This window comes from Myotis yumanensis, unplaced genomic scaffold (assembly GCF_028538775.1).
Source record: "Myotis yumanensis isolate MYYU_CA2020_CCGP unplaced genomic scaffold, mMyoYum1.0.hap1 SCAF_2, whole genome shotgun sequence".
NCBI classification, from domain to species: domain Eukaryota; kingdom Metazoa; phylum Chordata; class Mammalia; order Chiroptera; family Vespertilionidae; genus Myotis; species Myotis yumanensis.
Window position 1 is genome coordinate 23401229 of NW_027223753.1, and position 16728 is coordinate 23417956.

General features: G+C 41.4%; 1 protein-coding gene across 2 annotated transcripts in view; it reads left to right on the top strand.

The window, feature by feature from the left end:
- AGO3 (argonaute RISC catalytic component 3) overlaps positions 1 to 16728 on the top strand; it is a 113984-nt gene that overhangs the window by 12694 nt on the left and 84562 nt on the right. For both annotated transcript variants that reach the window (XM_070404725.1, XM_070404726.1), the window contains exon 3: positions 14624 to 14744. In XM_070404725.1, coding sequence (XP_070260826.1) covers positions 14624 to 14744 — 121 coding nt within the window. The remainder of the gene's footprint in view (positions 1 to 14623; positions 14745 to 16728) is intronic.

Sequence of the window (16728 nt, forward strand, 5' to 3'; positions counted from 1 at the left end):
GTGGTCCTCTTTGGATTCCTTTTGTTTGGGGTTCTCTTCGCTTCTTGGACCTGTAAGTCCATTTCTTTCACCAGGTGGGGGAAGTTTTCTGCTATTATTTCTTCAAATAGGTTTTCAATATCTTGCTGTCTTTCATCTTCTGGCACCCCTATTATTCTGATATTAGTGCGCTTGAAGGTGTCCCAGAGGCTCCTTACACTGTCTTCGTATTTTCGTATTCTTTTTTCATTTTGCTTTTCCGGTTGGGTGTTTTTTGCTTCTTCGCATTTCAAATCTTTGACTTGATTCTTGCGCTCCTCTGGTCTGCTATTGGGTATAATATTCTTTATTTCAGTTAGTGTATGCTTAATTTCTAGTTTCTTTATCGTAGCATCGAGGGTCTCATTAGTTTTCGTGAGGCTCTCCACAAGTTTATTGCAAGCCCTCAAAATTGCGTTTTTTAGCTCCATATCCTCCATTTCTGTCATGTTTTTTTGTCTCCGCATTTTTTATGCTTTCTTGGTGCACCCCCTTGTGGTCTTTGTGCACAGTCTTGTTCCAGTTAAGCCTTGATTGTTGTAGTTAATACTAGAGGGATTTGACCACCAGGCCGACTGGCTGTGAGAATCACCTGTGTCTGCCCGGGAAAACTTCTGTCCTCTGGGGAGGTGCTAATCTAGCCTTTGCCTGAGGCGATCCGGCAAATGGCTCTGCGCAGGGTTTGGGCGGGGCGGGTCGCAAGGGATCAGCAGGGCGGGCGGAGGGAGCAGTTATGGCTGCTCTCAGTCCCGTTCCCCGAGGCTCTGCTTCTCAGAACCCCCGCAACCGCTGCAAACTTCAGAGAGAAAGCTGCCCTTAGGTTCCAACTGATGCCGGACAATCCCGCTTCTCCCGTCTGAGTCTGAGTCCCTAGAGACTCGCCCGGATCTGGAGCCCAAAGTCTGAGACTCACTCCCGACCGAAAACGACAACCGTGCCCTCAGCCACCAGCCCGCTTTTCGCGCACCACCGCACCTTTAAATTTTCCACACTGCGCCTCCTCTGAGCCTCGGGACACTGCTGTCTTTCCTTCTAGATGAAGAGTCTCTCCTCAGCCAGCTTTCCTGTGGTTCTGGGTGATGTCCGTTCCGTCTTTTAGTTGTATTTTTGAAGTGGTTGTTTGCGGCAGCAGTCTCCGGTGTTTACCTATGCCGCCATCTTGGTCGAGTCCCAATGTGGTTGAATTTTTAAGGGGTTCAATTTTCTTTTATAAATTAAATGTTAGATTAATTGTGCTATTATAATTACTGTTATTATGATTAAGGACAGTGCCATGTATTTGTGCATATTGTATATGGATGTAATGTAATTCTGATGATTGAATTTTAGAAGGAAAAAATAAATCTATATTGATATCATTTTAGCTTTTAAATGGAAATCTCAAATCAGAGTATTTGAGAACTCCTTTTCTGCTGTTAGGAATATCAGTGGCATAGTGTTATAATTGGGTTGTATGCCAAGAGAGGGATATACTTTTTTAAAATGACAACTTTATTGATGTAAAATTTACATACAATACAATTCACTCAAAGTGTACAATTCAGTGGTATTTAGTATGTTTATAGAGATGGTGTACAACCATCACCACTATCTAATTTTAGAACATTTTGTCCTCCCAAAGGAAATCCCATATGCATTAGTAGTCACTACCCAATGTCTCCCTCTCCTCAGCCCCTGCCAACACTACTCTACTTTCTGTCTCTAGATTTGCCTTTTCTGGACATATCATGTAAATGGAATTGTATAATATGCATGGCCTTTTGTGTGACTAACTTCTTTCACTTCACCTATTTTCAAGGTTCATCGAAGTTGTGACATGTGTTACTACTTCATTCTTCATTACTGAACTAGTGCCCTGGTGCATAGATTTGTGCACATTGAAAAGAAATTAATTACAAGGTGGCCGGTGGGGCGGGACTGGGTGAGACAGTCTGGATACGCCCTGGAGTCAACCTCCCTTGGTCCCTCCCCAGCCGGCCACATCTAGGGCAGCACCACAGCTGGAAGGGCGTCTGTGGAGTGAGCGGGGTCCCTCTGGCAGGTGGGGTTCCTCAGCCTGGCCTGCGGGGATCGGGCTGAAACTGGCTCTCCGACATCCCTCAAGATTGTGAGAGGACAGTTCTCGGGTGACGCACCCCGGAATTGGGCTCCCTCCTCTCTGGTTCTGGGGTGCATCACCTGAGAACCACTGCTGCCAAGTCACTGCAGCTCAGCAGCTCCTGCGTTTAGCATCTGCCCCCTGGTGGTCAGTGCGCATCATAGCTACCACTTGGATGGTCACTTAGGCTTTTATATCTATGTATATAAAAAGCCAGCGACTGGAATGCCGGAATGACCAGTCGTTATGACACCCACTGCAGCCAGCGAACCGGCTCATGGCCCCTCCCCCTAGTCGGCCCCACGCCTGATCGCCCCCCCCAACCCAATAGGGGCCAGGTCGGCGGCCAACCTGCTGCAGCCCCTCCCCCGGCCTGCCCTGCCCCCAATGGGCCCCCACCCCTTTTTCAGCCCATTTCCTCTCCACTGCCGCCCCCCCGCCGACCCCACCCGATTGCCCCATTTGGGGGTGGGGCCTGCCGGCCCACAGCCCCTGCCCACGGTCAACCCCACCCCCAACCAGCTCCCCCACCCCAATTGAGGGTGGAGCCTGCCCGCCAATCGCCCCCTCCCCCAAGCCTCCCAGCCCTGATCAGGCCCCGATTGGGGCGGGCTGGCTGGCCAACCTCCTACTGTCTCCTCCTCCCCACAGGCCCGGTCCCAATCTGCCCCGATTGGGGCCAGGCCAGCCCGACCCCATCTGTGCACAAATTCATGCACTGGGCCTCTAGCATATAGATAATATTCCATTGCATGGGTATTTTATCAATTTATCAGTTGATGGACATGTGAGTTGTTTGTACTTCTTGGCTCATATGAATAATTAATGAATATTCATGTACAGGATTTGTGTGGACATGTGTTTTAATTTCTCGGGTGTATACCTAAGAGTCAAATCATATGGTAACTCTGTGTTTACTCTTTTGAGGAACTGCCAGTCTCTTTTCCAAAGTGGCTACATCATTTTACATTCCCACTAGCAGTGTCCAGTGATTCCAATTTCTCCACATCCTTACCAGCATTTGTTATCTGTCTTATTTTTTATAGCCATCTTAGTGTCTGTTAAGTAGTATCTCATTATCATTTTGATTTTCATTTTCCCAATGGCTGATGCTGAGCATCTTTGGTCATTTATGTTTTCAGAGAAATGTCTGTTTAAATCCTTTGCCCATTTTTAAGTTGGATCTTTTGTCTTTTCATTGAGTTGTTGGAGTTCCTTATACCTTCTAGTAAAAAGTCCCTTCTGTGACCTTTTGATTGATAATTATAATGATCGTTAAAAATGATTTGCAAACATTTTCCCCTTCCTGCATGTTATCTTTTCATTTTCTTGATGATGTCTTTTGAAGCACATTTTTAATTTTGATGAAGTCCAATTAATATTTTATTTTACCAGTTGTTCTTTTGGTGTCATACCTAGAGAGCCATATTTCTGATTAAAATGACTTGAGGATGTACCCTAGAAAACACTGCTGGTGAAAAATCAAACAGGATAGTGTTTATCTGTCTTGGGGAAACTGTACCATATAAACTATGTTAATTAATAATAATATGTCAGTTAATTGTCCTTGTTAACTAATCACTTGGAAGATAGAAAAGCTAAGAGTTAGTGATTATTTCAAATATCAAAATTCTTTCAAAGTTGCACCTAAATAAATTACTCAATAGTAATTATAATCTTTTGGTTAATATTACAATATACTTGAAATTCAAACATTTATAAACAAATATATTTCTAAACATCAGAGACTAGTATTTAGGATTTATTCCTGACATGTATCCATTCGTGTAGATTTAAATTATAACAACAGCTGTATAATGTTGCGTTGTATGGATGTGCCTTGATTTTGTTTACTTTTGGTCTGCTCTAGTTTTTTTCCTTAGACTAAGTTAAATCCATTTACACCAGTTATCTCAATTTACCATATGGTTGTACCAAAATAGAATGCTATTGGTACTAGATTTAAAAATATATGAACCCTGCTCAGCCAGCATGGCTCAGTGGTTGAGCATCGATCTATGACCCAGTAGGTCATGGTTCAGTTCCTGGTCAGGGCACATGCCCAGGTTGTGGGCTCGATCCCCAGTAGGGGGTGTGCAGGAGGCAGCCCATTGATGTTTCTCTCTCATCGATGTTTCTATCTCTTTCCCTTCCTCTCTCTAAAATCAATAAAAATATATGGACCCTAACTGGAATTATAATTCTAAATCTTGCAGTAACTTTTAAAATTTAAAGATTACTTTTTGGGTATTTCCTATGTTTTCATTTAACTATTTAATTTATTATGCCCCTGTTTTGTGTCAGGCACAAATTGTGCTATGTTCTGGAAATAACAAGTTAAATAAAGACATGATCCCTGATAAGTATATCATAGTCTATGTGGAATGACAAGTTCTGTGAGATGAGTATTAAGTGCTGTGATAAAAAAGTAATGATAATTTTATTGACCAATGTCACCCCAATAAATTCAATAAAATTTTTTTAAAGTAATGATTACTGCTCTAGCCAGTTTTGCTCAGTGGATAGAGCATTGGCCTGCAGACTGAAGGGTCCCAGGTTTCTGGCTCCAATCCCCAGTAGGGGGCGTGCAAGAGGTAGTTGATCAACGATTCTCTCTCATCATTGATGTTTCTGTCCCTCTCCTTCTCCCTTCCTCACTGATATGTAAATGATTACTGCCTTTGGTTAGGGAAGAAAGAAGATGGTAACTGAGCTGAATAGTTGCCGAATGGGCCAGGTGAAAGGATAATCCATATAGAGAGAGCATGGGCAAAGCGAAGACATGTTTATGTAAGAAAAGTAGGCCAGTATAAATAGAGTAGCAGAGTCTGAAAAGTTAGCTAAGGCCTGTGAATTCAGAAATAGTAGTAAGCCATTGGAGGCTTTGAGCAAATGAGGAACATCTATATTTAAAAGCATAACTAATGGCATTGTGTAGAATGAATGAGAGAAGAGAAAGACCAGTCCTGGAGAACATTTAGAAGACTGTTGCAGTAGTCTAGATCAGTAGTCTTCAAACTTTTGATCACACATCCCCATTAATTAAAATGTTTGACCATGCACTTAATAGATAAGTGTATGCACATACATGTTTAAAATTTTTTAATTTATAGACTTGTACTACTGTTCTAACATTGTGTAACTATTGAAAAATTAAAGGCAAAAAAACAATATTTTGAAATAAACTCTTTAAGAATATATTTATTAATTTAAAATTTTCAGATTAATGTACCAAAAACCTGACTGAATATGTGCCACACACTTGAACTAAAATAAGTTGCAACATGCTGAAAATGAATAAGAGTTCACTATTAACTCTTAATATGTTGCAGAGCTCCCATTATTCCGTTAGGATTCCTGGTGTACCATGTGTTACACCAGACCTTCTAACCTGGGCTAAGTGAGGGCACCAGTGTTAATCTATAGTCAGATTGTTAGATGAAAATTAAAATATAAAGACTTTTTTTCTCATACTTCAGCATACCCCCTAGCACTTTGGTACCTACTTTTCCAGATTAGAGGTTGTATGTTCTAAGACTTAAGTAACAGCAGTGATAAAGACAAGGCTTAGTTGATTTAGAAGAATGAATAATTTAGGAGTGTAAGGAAAGGGCAGCGATAAGAATGGCTTCATAGTCCCTAGGTTGTATAATGGTGATGATAATGGTGATGGCTTTGACAGAAATACAGGCTGTGAAAGGACCAAGTTTTTTATTTTCTGTTTTGGATATTTGGATGTTGAAATGTGTAAAAAGCATCAAATGGAGTTCAGTAGATTATTGAAAATAAATGCCTAAAGCTTAGGAGATAAGTCAAGATGGAGATTGAGATTTGAGATGTCAGTATATAGGTAGGTGATAGTTAATAAGGAAAGTGAGTAGAGTCAAGATAAGAGAACTGAGAATAGATCTCTGGGGATACTATTGTTTCAGGTTTGCCAGTGAAGACACTTAAGAGACTGAAAAGGTAGGAGGACCAGGACAGAGTAGAAGGTTTTTTAGAGAAGGTAAAGCAAGGATCTTGATATTCAAGGATTGATCACAGTGGCAAATGCTAAAAGAGCCAAATGAAAAGGCTGAAAGAAACCATATCTATTAAGAAGTCAGTGGTGGTCAGAGGGTTAAGTGTTTTAGAGAAGAGTTGTTAGTGTAAGCCAGATTGAGTTAAAAATCTATTTTGTAGTCTAAAGTAATCTGTCAGTTATTTGTGAATACTAGAAATGTTTACTGGGTTAGCTATTGTGGTTATATAAGACTAGAGGCCCGGTGCACAAATTCGTGCACTAGTCGGGTCCCTCAGCCTGGCCTGCAGGATTGGGCTGAAACCTTCTCTCTGACATCCCCCAAGGGGTCCCAGATTGCAAGAGGGCACAGGCCAGGCCAAGGGACCCCACCGGTGCATGATCGGGGCCAGGGAGGGACGCGGGAGGTTGGTCAGCCAGGGAGGGACCGAGGGAGGGCTCCAGGGCGTGTCTGGCCCGTCTCGTTCAGTCCCAATCAGCCGGACCCCAGCAGCAAGGTAACCTACCAGTCAGAGTGTCTGCCCCCTGGTGGTCAGTGCACGTCATAGCGAGCAGTTGAGCAGCCTTAGCATATCATTAGCATATTACACTTTGATTGGTTGAACAGCCAACCAGTCACTTAGCATATTAGGCTTTTATTTATTTATTTATTAAATATATTTTATTGATTATTTACAGAGAGAAAGGGAGAGAGATAGAGAGTTAGAAACATTGATGAGAGAGAAACATCACTTCAGCTGCCTCCTGCACACTCCCTACTGGGGATGTGCCCACAACCAAGGTATATGCCCTTAACCGGAATCGAACCCGGGACCCTTCAGTCCGCAGGCCGACGCTCTATCCACTGAGCCAAACCAGTTAGGGCGTAGGCTTTTATTATATAGGATTGTGAAAGAATTCATTCACCTATATGAAATGACTATGAAGATACAATACATAATAGTGAAATGCTTTGCTATACTGCAGATTTTATCTTATATTAAAAATTTGATCTAAAATATCTCTACTCTGTATCTTTTAAAAGTTATATTGATGCAAAATATTCATTGGCTACCTCCTCTGCTACTTACTATAGAATTATGAAGATAAATTAGAGGTTGGAAGGATACAAGGACAGACAGCCAGCTGTTTTAGTTGTGTTTTATAAACCTCTGGGTTAATTTAGCATCTATACCTTAGCAATCTTCCTTCTTTCTATATGTATAGTGACAGATTAATTTGTTGTAGCTGTGAATATTAAACAAATGTGTATAGTCACTTTGAGGGGAAAATATTATTTCATATCTTCTCCTATAGACTAGAGTAATTCCCATTCTGCCTCTGAGAGCAGAGAAATTAAAATGAGATGAAGATGGTTCTTTATTACCTTACAGTAACAATTAACAGAAAAATAATTTCTTCTTTTTTTACATTAAAGTTACCCTCTTCTACTCTGCTCTGAGGCAGGTGGTAAAATGGAAATTACTGAAACCAATATTAAATTTTATTGCACAGTCAGTGACATTTGTCAGAGGGGAGGGAGGTTGGAAGGCTGGTTGAAAAAGGTAAAGGGATTAAGCAAAAAAAAAGACACAAAACAACAGTATGGTGATTGCCAGAGGGAAAGGGGGGTGAGGGGAGGTGAAAGAGGGCAAAGGAGGGATAAATGGTGGCAAAAAGAGACTTGACTTAGGGTGGTGAGTGCACAATGCAGTGTGCAGATGATGTGTTATGGAGTTGTACACTTGAAACCTGTATGGTTTTATTAATGTCACCCCAATAAAGTCCATAAACAAAATATACAGAAAATAAAATGGGAAGAGAGCCTAAGGGAGTACACTAGAAAAAAAATCACAAAAGAAGACAGTAATGGAGTAACTGAGGAACAATAAACATATAAGGCATATAAAAACAAAATAAACTTTGCTCTACAATCTGTGCACCAGAGCATGACAGAGTTAAAAAAAAAAAAAGGCACCAGAATGTAGGAAGTGGTGGTTGAGGTAAGAAGTAGATGAGAGAACCAAGATGGCAGCATAGGTAAACACCTGAACTTGCTGCCGTGCACAACCACATTAAAACTACAACTAAAAGACAAAATGAATACCATCCAGAACCACGGGAAGGCTGGCTGAGTGGAAATTCTACAGCTAGAAGGAAGGAGAAAAGCGCATTGAGTCCGGTAGGAGGTGCAGAGGTGTGGAAGTGCGGAGGTACGGAGGCGCGCACGAAAGGGGCTGGCAGCTGGGTACGCTGTTGTCTTTTTCAATCAGGAGTGAGAAACAAGCTCCCGACTGCTCTGAAATCCAATTCCGGGTGAGAATTTGGGGACCCAGACTCATACAGAGAGAAACTGGACGGTCTGGCATCTGGCCGGAACATTAGGGCAGTTTTCTTGCGAGGTGCTTGCAGCGGTCATTGTTCCTACACAGGGCCATGGGACATAGAGACCCGTGGACCTCTCCAAGGTAGAGCAGACTGGCAGCCATTGCTGTTTGCTCCGCCCTGGTGATTCCCTGAGACCCTGCCCCACCCAGTTTACAACCCCACCCAAGCTCTGTGCACAGGCTTTTGCATATGAATGGCCTGGCCTTTCTCCCCCTAAAAACCTGGGCAGACTCAGTGAGTGCTAAAGCCCCACTGAAGCAAGTCCTGCCCCATAAGGGTGTCTCAAGCACAGAAGTTTTCCCATTGTAGACACAACTGTTCCTCACAGCCAGTTGGCCTGGAGGTCAATTCCACCCAGTGATACCAATAGCAATCAAGGCTTAACTACAACAAGATTGTGCACACAGCCCACAAAGGGGTGTACCAAGAGTGTCCACCTCAGGTAATTAGGGAGGCTGAGCAACTGGGCCCTATAGGACACCTAGCACACAAAGCCACTCTATCAACAGAGGGAGGCAGCCAAAATGTGGAGGCAAAGAAACAGGTCACAAATGAAAGAAATGGAGAAAAGCAAAAGAGGAACACCATGGTTATAAGGTTACTCAAGAATCTTCTAGAAACCGCTGAGAAATATAGTGAGACCCTCAAGGATATGAAAAAGGACCAATTAGAAATTAAGCATACACTGACTGAAATAAAGAATAATATACAGAGGTCCAACAGCAGACTAGAGGATCCCAAGACTCAAGTCAAAGATTTGAGATACGAAGAAGCAAAAAACACCCAACTGGAAAAGCAAAAGGAAAAAAGAATACAAAAATATGAAGATAATGCAAGGAGCCTCTGGGACAACTTCAAGCATACCAATTTCCGAATTATAGGGGTGCCAGAAGAAGAGAGAGAGCAAGATATTGAAAACCTATTTGAAGAAATAATGACAGAAAACTGTGAAAGAAATAGACTTTCAAGTCCAGGAAGTGCAGAGAACCCCAAACAAAAGGAATCCAAAAAGGACTACACCAAGACACATCATAATTAAAATGCCAAGAGCAAAAGACAAAGAGAGAATCTTAAAAGCAACAAGAGAAAAACAGTTAGTTACCTACAAGGGAGTACCCATACAACTGTCGGCTGATTTTTCAACAGAAACTATGCAGGCCAGAAGGGAGTGGCAAGAAATATTCTAAGTGATGAATAGCAAGAACCTACAACCAAGATTAGTCTACCCAGCAAAGCTATCATTTAGAATTGAAGGTCAGATAAAGAGCTTCACAGATAAGAAAAAGCTAACGGAGTTCATCACTGCCAAACCAGTATTATATGAAATGCTGAAGGGTATTTCTTTAAGAAGAGGAAGAAGAAAAAGGTAAAGATAAAAATTATGAACAAAGTGACAACAAATACATATCTATCAACAAGTGAATCTAAAAATCAAGTGAATAAAAAATCTGATGAACAGAATAAACTGGTGACTAGAATAGAGTCAGGCATAGAAAGGGAGTGGACTGACAATTCTCGGGGGCAAGGGGGTGTGGGGGGTGCGGGAAGAGACTGGACAAAAATCATACACCTATGGACGAGGACAGTGGGGGGCAGGGTAAAGGCAGGGGTTGGGCTGGGAACCGGGTGGAGGGGAACTATGGGGGGAAAAAGAGGAACACCTGTAATAATCTGAACAATAAAGATTTATTATTTAAAAAAAAGATGAGATATGCTGTAGCCCTTTCTAAGACCTAACATACTCAGACAGGTTCCATTTGTGTAGTAATCACCAGATGTTCTTATGGATTTTTTTTCTTTTTTAAAATATGTTTTTATTGATTTCAGAGAGGAAGGGAGAGGGAGAGAGATAGAAACAATGATGAGAGAGAATCATTGATTGGCTGCCTCCTGCACGCCCCCTATTGGGGAATGAGCCCACAACCTAGCGATGTGCCCTTGACCAGAATTGAACCTGGGACTCTTCAGTCCGTAGACTGACGCTCTATCCATTGAGCCAAACCAGCGAGGGCTTTTCTTATGGATTTTTAAATTGTAACCTGATGTTCTAAAAATGCATCATATTCCACTCTGCAAAAACCATTCCACCTCAGACTAAGGTTATTAGTAAGAGGAAACCACTAAAGATTGTTTAGAAGTTCTTATCCTTATTTATTCAGATTTTCTTTTCTAAATTGCTTTCCTAACTATTGCTTTAGAAGTTATAACTTTATGTATTTTGGTTATTGTGGTTTTACTTTTTATTGTAAGCTAAGAAGCTGGTTTAACAAATACACATATATTGTACTAGAATTTCTACATTTGAACAAAAGATCAAAGAGCTCCCATCCTCGCCCACTGTTATAATAAAAGACTAGTGCTCCACAACTACAATATAGAGAAAATTCAGTCGTAGTTTCTGTTAATTATCAGAATTCATTTTTTGTATTAATTTACTACATTTAATGCTAATGCATTGCAGTGTATTGATTTGGAAAGCTTCAGTACTGTACTTCAGTATAATTTTTGAGGTATATTTTTGAGATAATTATGCTTAAATTTTTATATAAAAATATTATCAGGCCCACCCAGAGTGGCTCAGTGGTTGACTATCGACCCATGAACCAGTTAGATTCCATTAAGGCTGTAGGCAAGCATGTCAAACTCGAGGCATGCAGCCTGCTGGCTGTGAGTTTCACATGCTTGCTCTAAAGCCTTAAGTTCAAATCAGTTTTAGTGCAATTATATGATAAAGAAGTTTCTATATCTGATGCCATGATAAAATGTGCAGTGCTTTATCATTTGATATTCTCATAATTAATATTTTACTGTTAGAGGGGATCATATATATTATTTATTTCAATCTTCTAGTTGGTATCTTCCCTGACATAATTGCTCTTTAAACATTTCTAGTAAGGACAAACTCAAGTAATTTAAAATTAGTATAATCCACTTGTGAGTAATTCTGGTGTTTAAAAATGTTAGAAATTTTTGTTCCAAAAATCAAGCTTCTTATATTTTTCCAACTATTTGTCCTAGTTCTGTTGGCCCATACAAGGTAGGTTTTCTGCTCAGTTTTTCACGACAGTCCATCAAAATAGCCAAAAACTTCTATAATTTCCTTTGAGTCTTTTCTATTCCAGACTAAAAGTCCTTAGTTTTATTTATTTTTACTCATACTACATAAGTTTATATCAGGATCATCTTCTGGTTATGTTTCATATTTTAGGATCTTAAATTTTTACAAATTGAACAGAGTACTCCAGAATGTGAAATGACCTGTATAATATATGATGAGGAAGGGAAAAAAAAAGCCCAGGCAGTGTTGTTTAGTAGATGAATGTTGACCTATGAACCAGGAGGTCACGGTTCAATTCCTGGTCAGAGCACATGCCTGGGTTTCAGGCTTGACCCTCCAGTGTGGAGTGTGCAGGAGGCAGCCGATCAAAGATTCTCTCTCATCATTGATGTTTCTGTCTCTCTCTCCCTCTTCCTTCCTCTCTGAAATCAATTTAAAAAAAAAAAAAAAGGAAAGGAAAGAAGAAGAAATACTGCAGAGTGGTGGAGTCAGCAACTAATTGGACAAAGAGATGAGCCAGGTATATACTGTGTGCTAGGCATCAAAGCGAAATATTTTCTAGCCCTAAGATGTTTTGGCCCTACTATTTTAAATCTCCACCGCCATTTGGATCCTTAGAGTGGTTTGCCAAGATTTGATTAGCTTGAAACCACACCAATTTACTGCTAAGTAAAAAGTGAAAAAATATCCTGATGAGTTAGATCTATAAAAGTTTCACCTGAGAAACTGGAATTAATGATAATGGCCACAGATGTAAACTTGAAATGGCAGGAAATCTTTGAAATTTGTTTTATACCTAAACACTGAGCAGTGCTTCATATCTTTGTTGTAAAATTTACTCTAGAAAAGATGACGTTAAGTTAAATAATTTCAGCAAAATAAAAATAAAATTGAAAAGGGGGGAAAGTAGAAACTTTGAGTATGTAGAAAATTGCTCTGGGTATCAAGTCAGCTTAATTATTTTCTTCCAGAAAATGCTTTTTTTCCTATCACCTCGACTGGGCTAGAATTGAATTTTTTTAATTCTCTTATATCTATTATATATTATACCAGTATTATGTGAGCATAGTCTCATCATAATATATTTAGATTTGTATAAACAAAATTTAAAAATCATTCTTCCCTCTGCTTCTCTCTCCAGAGGTAACCACTATATGTATTTTGGTACCTATCCTTCTAGATATCTTTCCCCTGCTTTTACAAAGTATGTGTGTACAAAAATAAATATTGACTTTTTGATATTTGGTATTGTTCTCTCTGTAGTCTGTACTTAAAAAAAAAAATGTCTTGAATCTCTTTCCATATAAGTAAATGGGATAAAAATGTTTGCTGGGTAAAAATGGAGGCTTTACAATATCCTTATTGCCTGGAGACTTGAGTAAAGATGGGGAGTGTATGTAAAAGGATAGGAGTGGTACAAGGTACAGGTGTGTTTATTACCGTCAAGAATCTCAGTCTAGTAGAAGTGAAGTATGTAGTAACTACTAGGGGGCCAGTGCACAAATTCATGCACCTTGAAAAGAACTGTGGGCTATGAGGCTGCAGTGGGCACAGGGGCAGGTCTAGGCCCATCCTCCGCACCCCCCCACCCCTGCCCCTCCTGCCGCAGTCCCCAGGCTCCTGTCTGCCAACAGCATTGCTCCCACCGCTGCTGCTCCCACATGCTGATAGCGCTGGCCCCGCTCGCACCCACTGAACAGCCCAGAGCTATTGGGGCTGGCACCAGCAGCAGGTGCGGCGAGCAGGGCCAGTGCTGTCAGCAGGTGCAAGCAGCAGCTGCTGCCTTGATCACCCCTCAGGAGCAGGAGGAGGTGGAGAAGCCCTCAGGGGCAGTTGGGGTTGGCAGCCGCTGCTCACACCCACTGATAGTGGGACTGGTGCCAGGCACCAGCTGCGGGTGCAAGTGGCGGCTCTGGTGCTGGCTGCGGGTGTGAGCGGGGCCAGCGCCAACAGTGGGTGCGAGTGGGGCTGCTGCCGGCAGTGGGTGTGAGAGGTGGCTGCCAGCCCCAATCGCCCCTCAGGAGCAGTGGGAGGTAGAGAAGCCCTAAGGAGTGATTGGGGCTGGCAGCCACTGCTCACACCTGCTGGCGGCGCCAGGTGCCAGCAGTGGGTGCAAGCAGCAGCTCCGGCGCTGGCAGTGAGTGCAAGCACCAGGTGGGGCTGCAGCATGCTGGGGCAAAGAATTTTCACTAACTATCAGAGGCTTGCCCCAATAACAGGGACCGGTGCCCTGCCTTGATCTGGCGCCCCTGCTCACCTGCTCCACCATCCTGCCGTGGCTGATGCCCACCATGTTCCGTGCTCAGCCGCCTGCTGCCGATGCCCGCCATGTTCCGCGTGTGCCCCCTGGTGGTCAGCACACGTCATAGCAACTGGTTGTTTGGTTGTTTTGGTAGTTCTGCTGTTCAGTCTATTTGCATATTAGCCTTTTATTATATAGAATAATACAAAGCAATAAGTGTTTTAATGGATATATTTACTAGGTGCTATTTGAGCACAGAGGAATGAGCATCAAACTCTTAGACAAAGAAAGATGAATGTGTCGGATGGTGCTTAGAGATGGTGAAAGGGATTTTTAGATCAGGTTCTAAGATTAATATTTTGCAGGTCAACTGTGGCCCAGAATGATTAAGTAATACACTGAATTCATTCTTTATTTTTGTGTGAAATTCCTATCATCCCTTTCTGATATCTAAGCCTGGTCCTGAAAGCAAAACTTTTATTACATGTGATTGTCTTTTAGAATGTTGGCAGCTTTACTGGTGGGTGTGACTCAATTGGTTGGAATGTCGTCCTGTGCACCGAAAGGTTGCCGGTTTGATTCCGTCAGGCCACATGCATGGGTTGCGTGTTTGATCCCTGGTGGGCACATATGGGAGGCAACTGATCGATGTTTCTTTCATACATTGATGTTTCTTTCTCTCCCTCCCTTCTCTCAAAAATAAAGGGGGGCAGGGTAGATAGAATTTTGACAGCTTTAAATAATGTTAAGAAATTACTTTAAGTTGTTAAAATTTCATCATGTAGAAGATTATGTGAATGTATTTTTTCCCTTTTGTAGGGAGGTGGTTGACTCAATGGTTCAGCATTTTAAAGTAACTATATTTGGGGACCGTAGGCCAGTTTATGATGGAAAAAGAAGCCTTTACACAGCCAATCCACTTCCTGTGGCAACTACTGGGGTAAGATATGTGTTCCTTTTTTGGGAAGCTGTACTTTTGCAATTTCTTATTTTAAATGCATTTGTTACCTTTTTATTTTATTTCAGTCTATATATGTATGTGTATCATTTATCTTTTTTAACTTTTTTGAAATAATTTCAAACTTACAGAAAAGTTGTAACAATCGTGTAAAGAACTCATGTACCCTTTACCAAGACTCACCAGTGTTCTTAACATTTGCCACATTTGTTTTAGCATTCTCTTTCTTTCTCTCCTTTGCTGTCTCTTTCTATAGATACTGCCATATCTATCTATCTATCTATCTTTTTAAAAAATTTTTTAAAATTATTTTATTGATTTTTACAGAGAGAAAGGGAGAGGGATAGAGAGTTAGAAACATCCATGAGAGAGAAACATCGATCAGTTGCCTCCTGCACACCCCCTACTGGGGATGTGCTCACAAACAAGGTACATGCCCTTGACCGGAATTGAACCTGGGACCCTTCAGTCCACAGGCCAACGCTCTATCCACTGAGCCAAACCAACCAGGGCATATCTTATTTTTTTCTGAACCATCCAAGAGTAGGTTGCATACATTATACTTTTTTTCTTTTTATTATATTTTTATTGATTTCAGAGAGGAAAGGAGAGGGAGAGAGAGATAGAAACATCAATAATGAGGATCGAGCCTGAAACCTGGGCATGTGCCCTTGACCGGTATAGAACCCAGTACCCTTCAAGTCCCCTGGCCGCGACTCTGTCCACTGAGCCAAATGGCTAGGGTGATAACTGTACTATTAAAAAGCATAATGACCCTAGCCGGTTTGGCTCAGCAGAAAGAGCATCAGCCTGGGGACTGAAGGGTCCCAGGTTTGATTGCTGTCAAGGGCACGTACCTAGGTTGCAGGCTTGATCCCCTTGCCCTGGTTGGGGCGTGTGCGAAGGCAACCAATCGATGTGTCTCTCTCACATCAATGTTTCTCTCTCTGTCTCTCTCTCCCTTCCACTCTCTCTAAAAACCAATGGAAAAATATCCTTAGGTGAGGACTTAAAAAATTTTTTTTAAATAGTACAGTAATCAACTTCACTAAACTCTACATTGATATGTGATACTTTTGTCTAATCAACAACCCATATTTCATTTTTGTCATTTGTTCCAATAATGTCCTTTAGCATTTTTTTTCCCTTTAATACAGAATTGAGTCCAGGTTCATGTTTATATTTAGATATCATGTCTCTCTAGTTTTCTTTATTTTGGAACAATTTCTCAGCCTTGCCTTCTTTCTTTAATGACATTAACATGGTTGAAGGTTGCAGGCAAGTTATTTTTAGACTGTCCCTCAGTCTTGAGTTTGTCTGATACTTCCTCTTTATTAAATTCTGATCAAGCATTTTTGGCAGGAATTAATATGTGTTTTTTTCCTTATCAGTGTATCATATCAAGAAGCACATGTATTTGTTTCATTAATGGTGATGTTAACTTTGATCACTTGGTTAAGTTGGTATTTGCCATGTTTCTCTTTGCTCTTGGGAGATAACTTTTTTTTAAAAATATATTTTATTTATTCTTTACAGAGAGGAAGGGAGAGGGACAGAGAGCCAGAAACATCGATGAGAGAGAAACATCGATCAGCCACCTCCTGCACACTCCCCACTGGGTATGTGCCCACAACCAAGGCACATGCCCTTGACCGGAATCGAACCTGGGTCCCTTGAGTCCGCAGGCCGACCCTCCGTCCACTGAGCCAAACTGGTCAGGGCGGGAGATAACTTTTTGTTTTAAATGTTTTTATTTAGTTTAGAGAGAGAAACATCAATGTGAGAGTAAACATCGATCAGTTGGCTCCCATATGCACCCTGACTTGGGATCAAACCCAGGTCGGGGTGCATATGGGAGTCAACTTAGGTCTGTGCCCTGACCAGGAATTGAACTGGTGACCTTTTGGTGCATGGGACAACTGAGCCACTCCAGCCAGGGCGAGATAGTTTTTTTAAAAATTCTAGT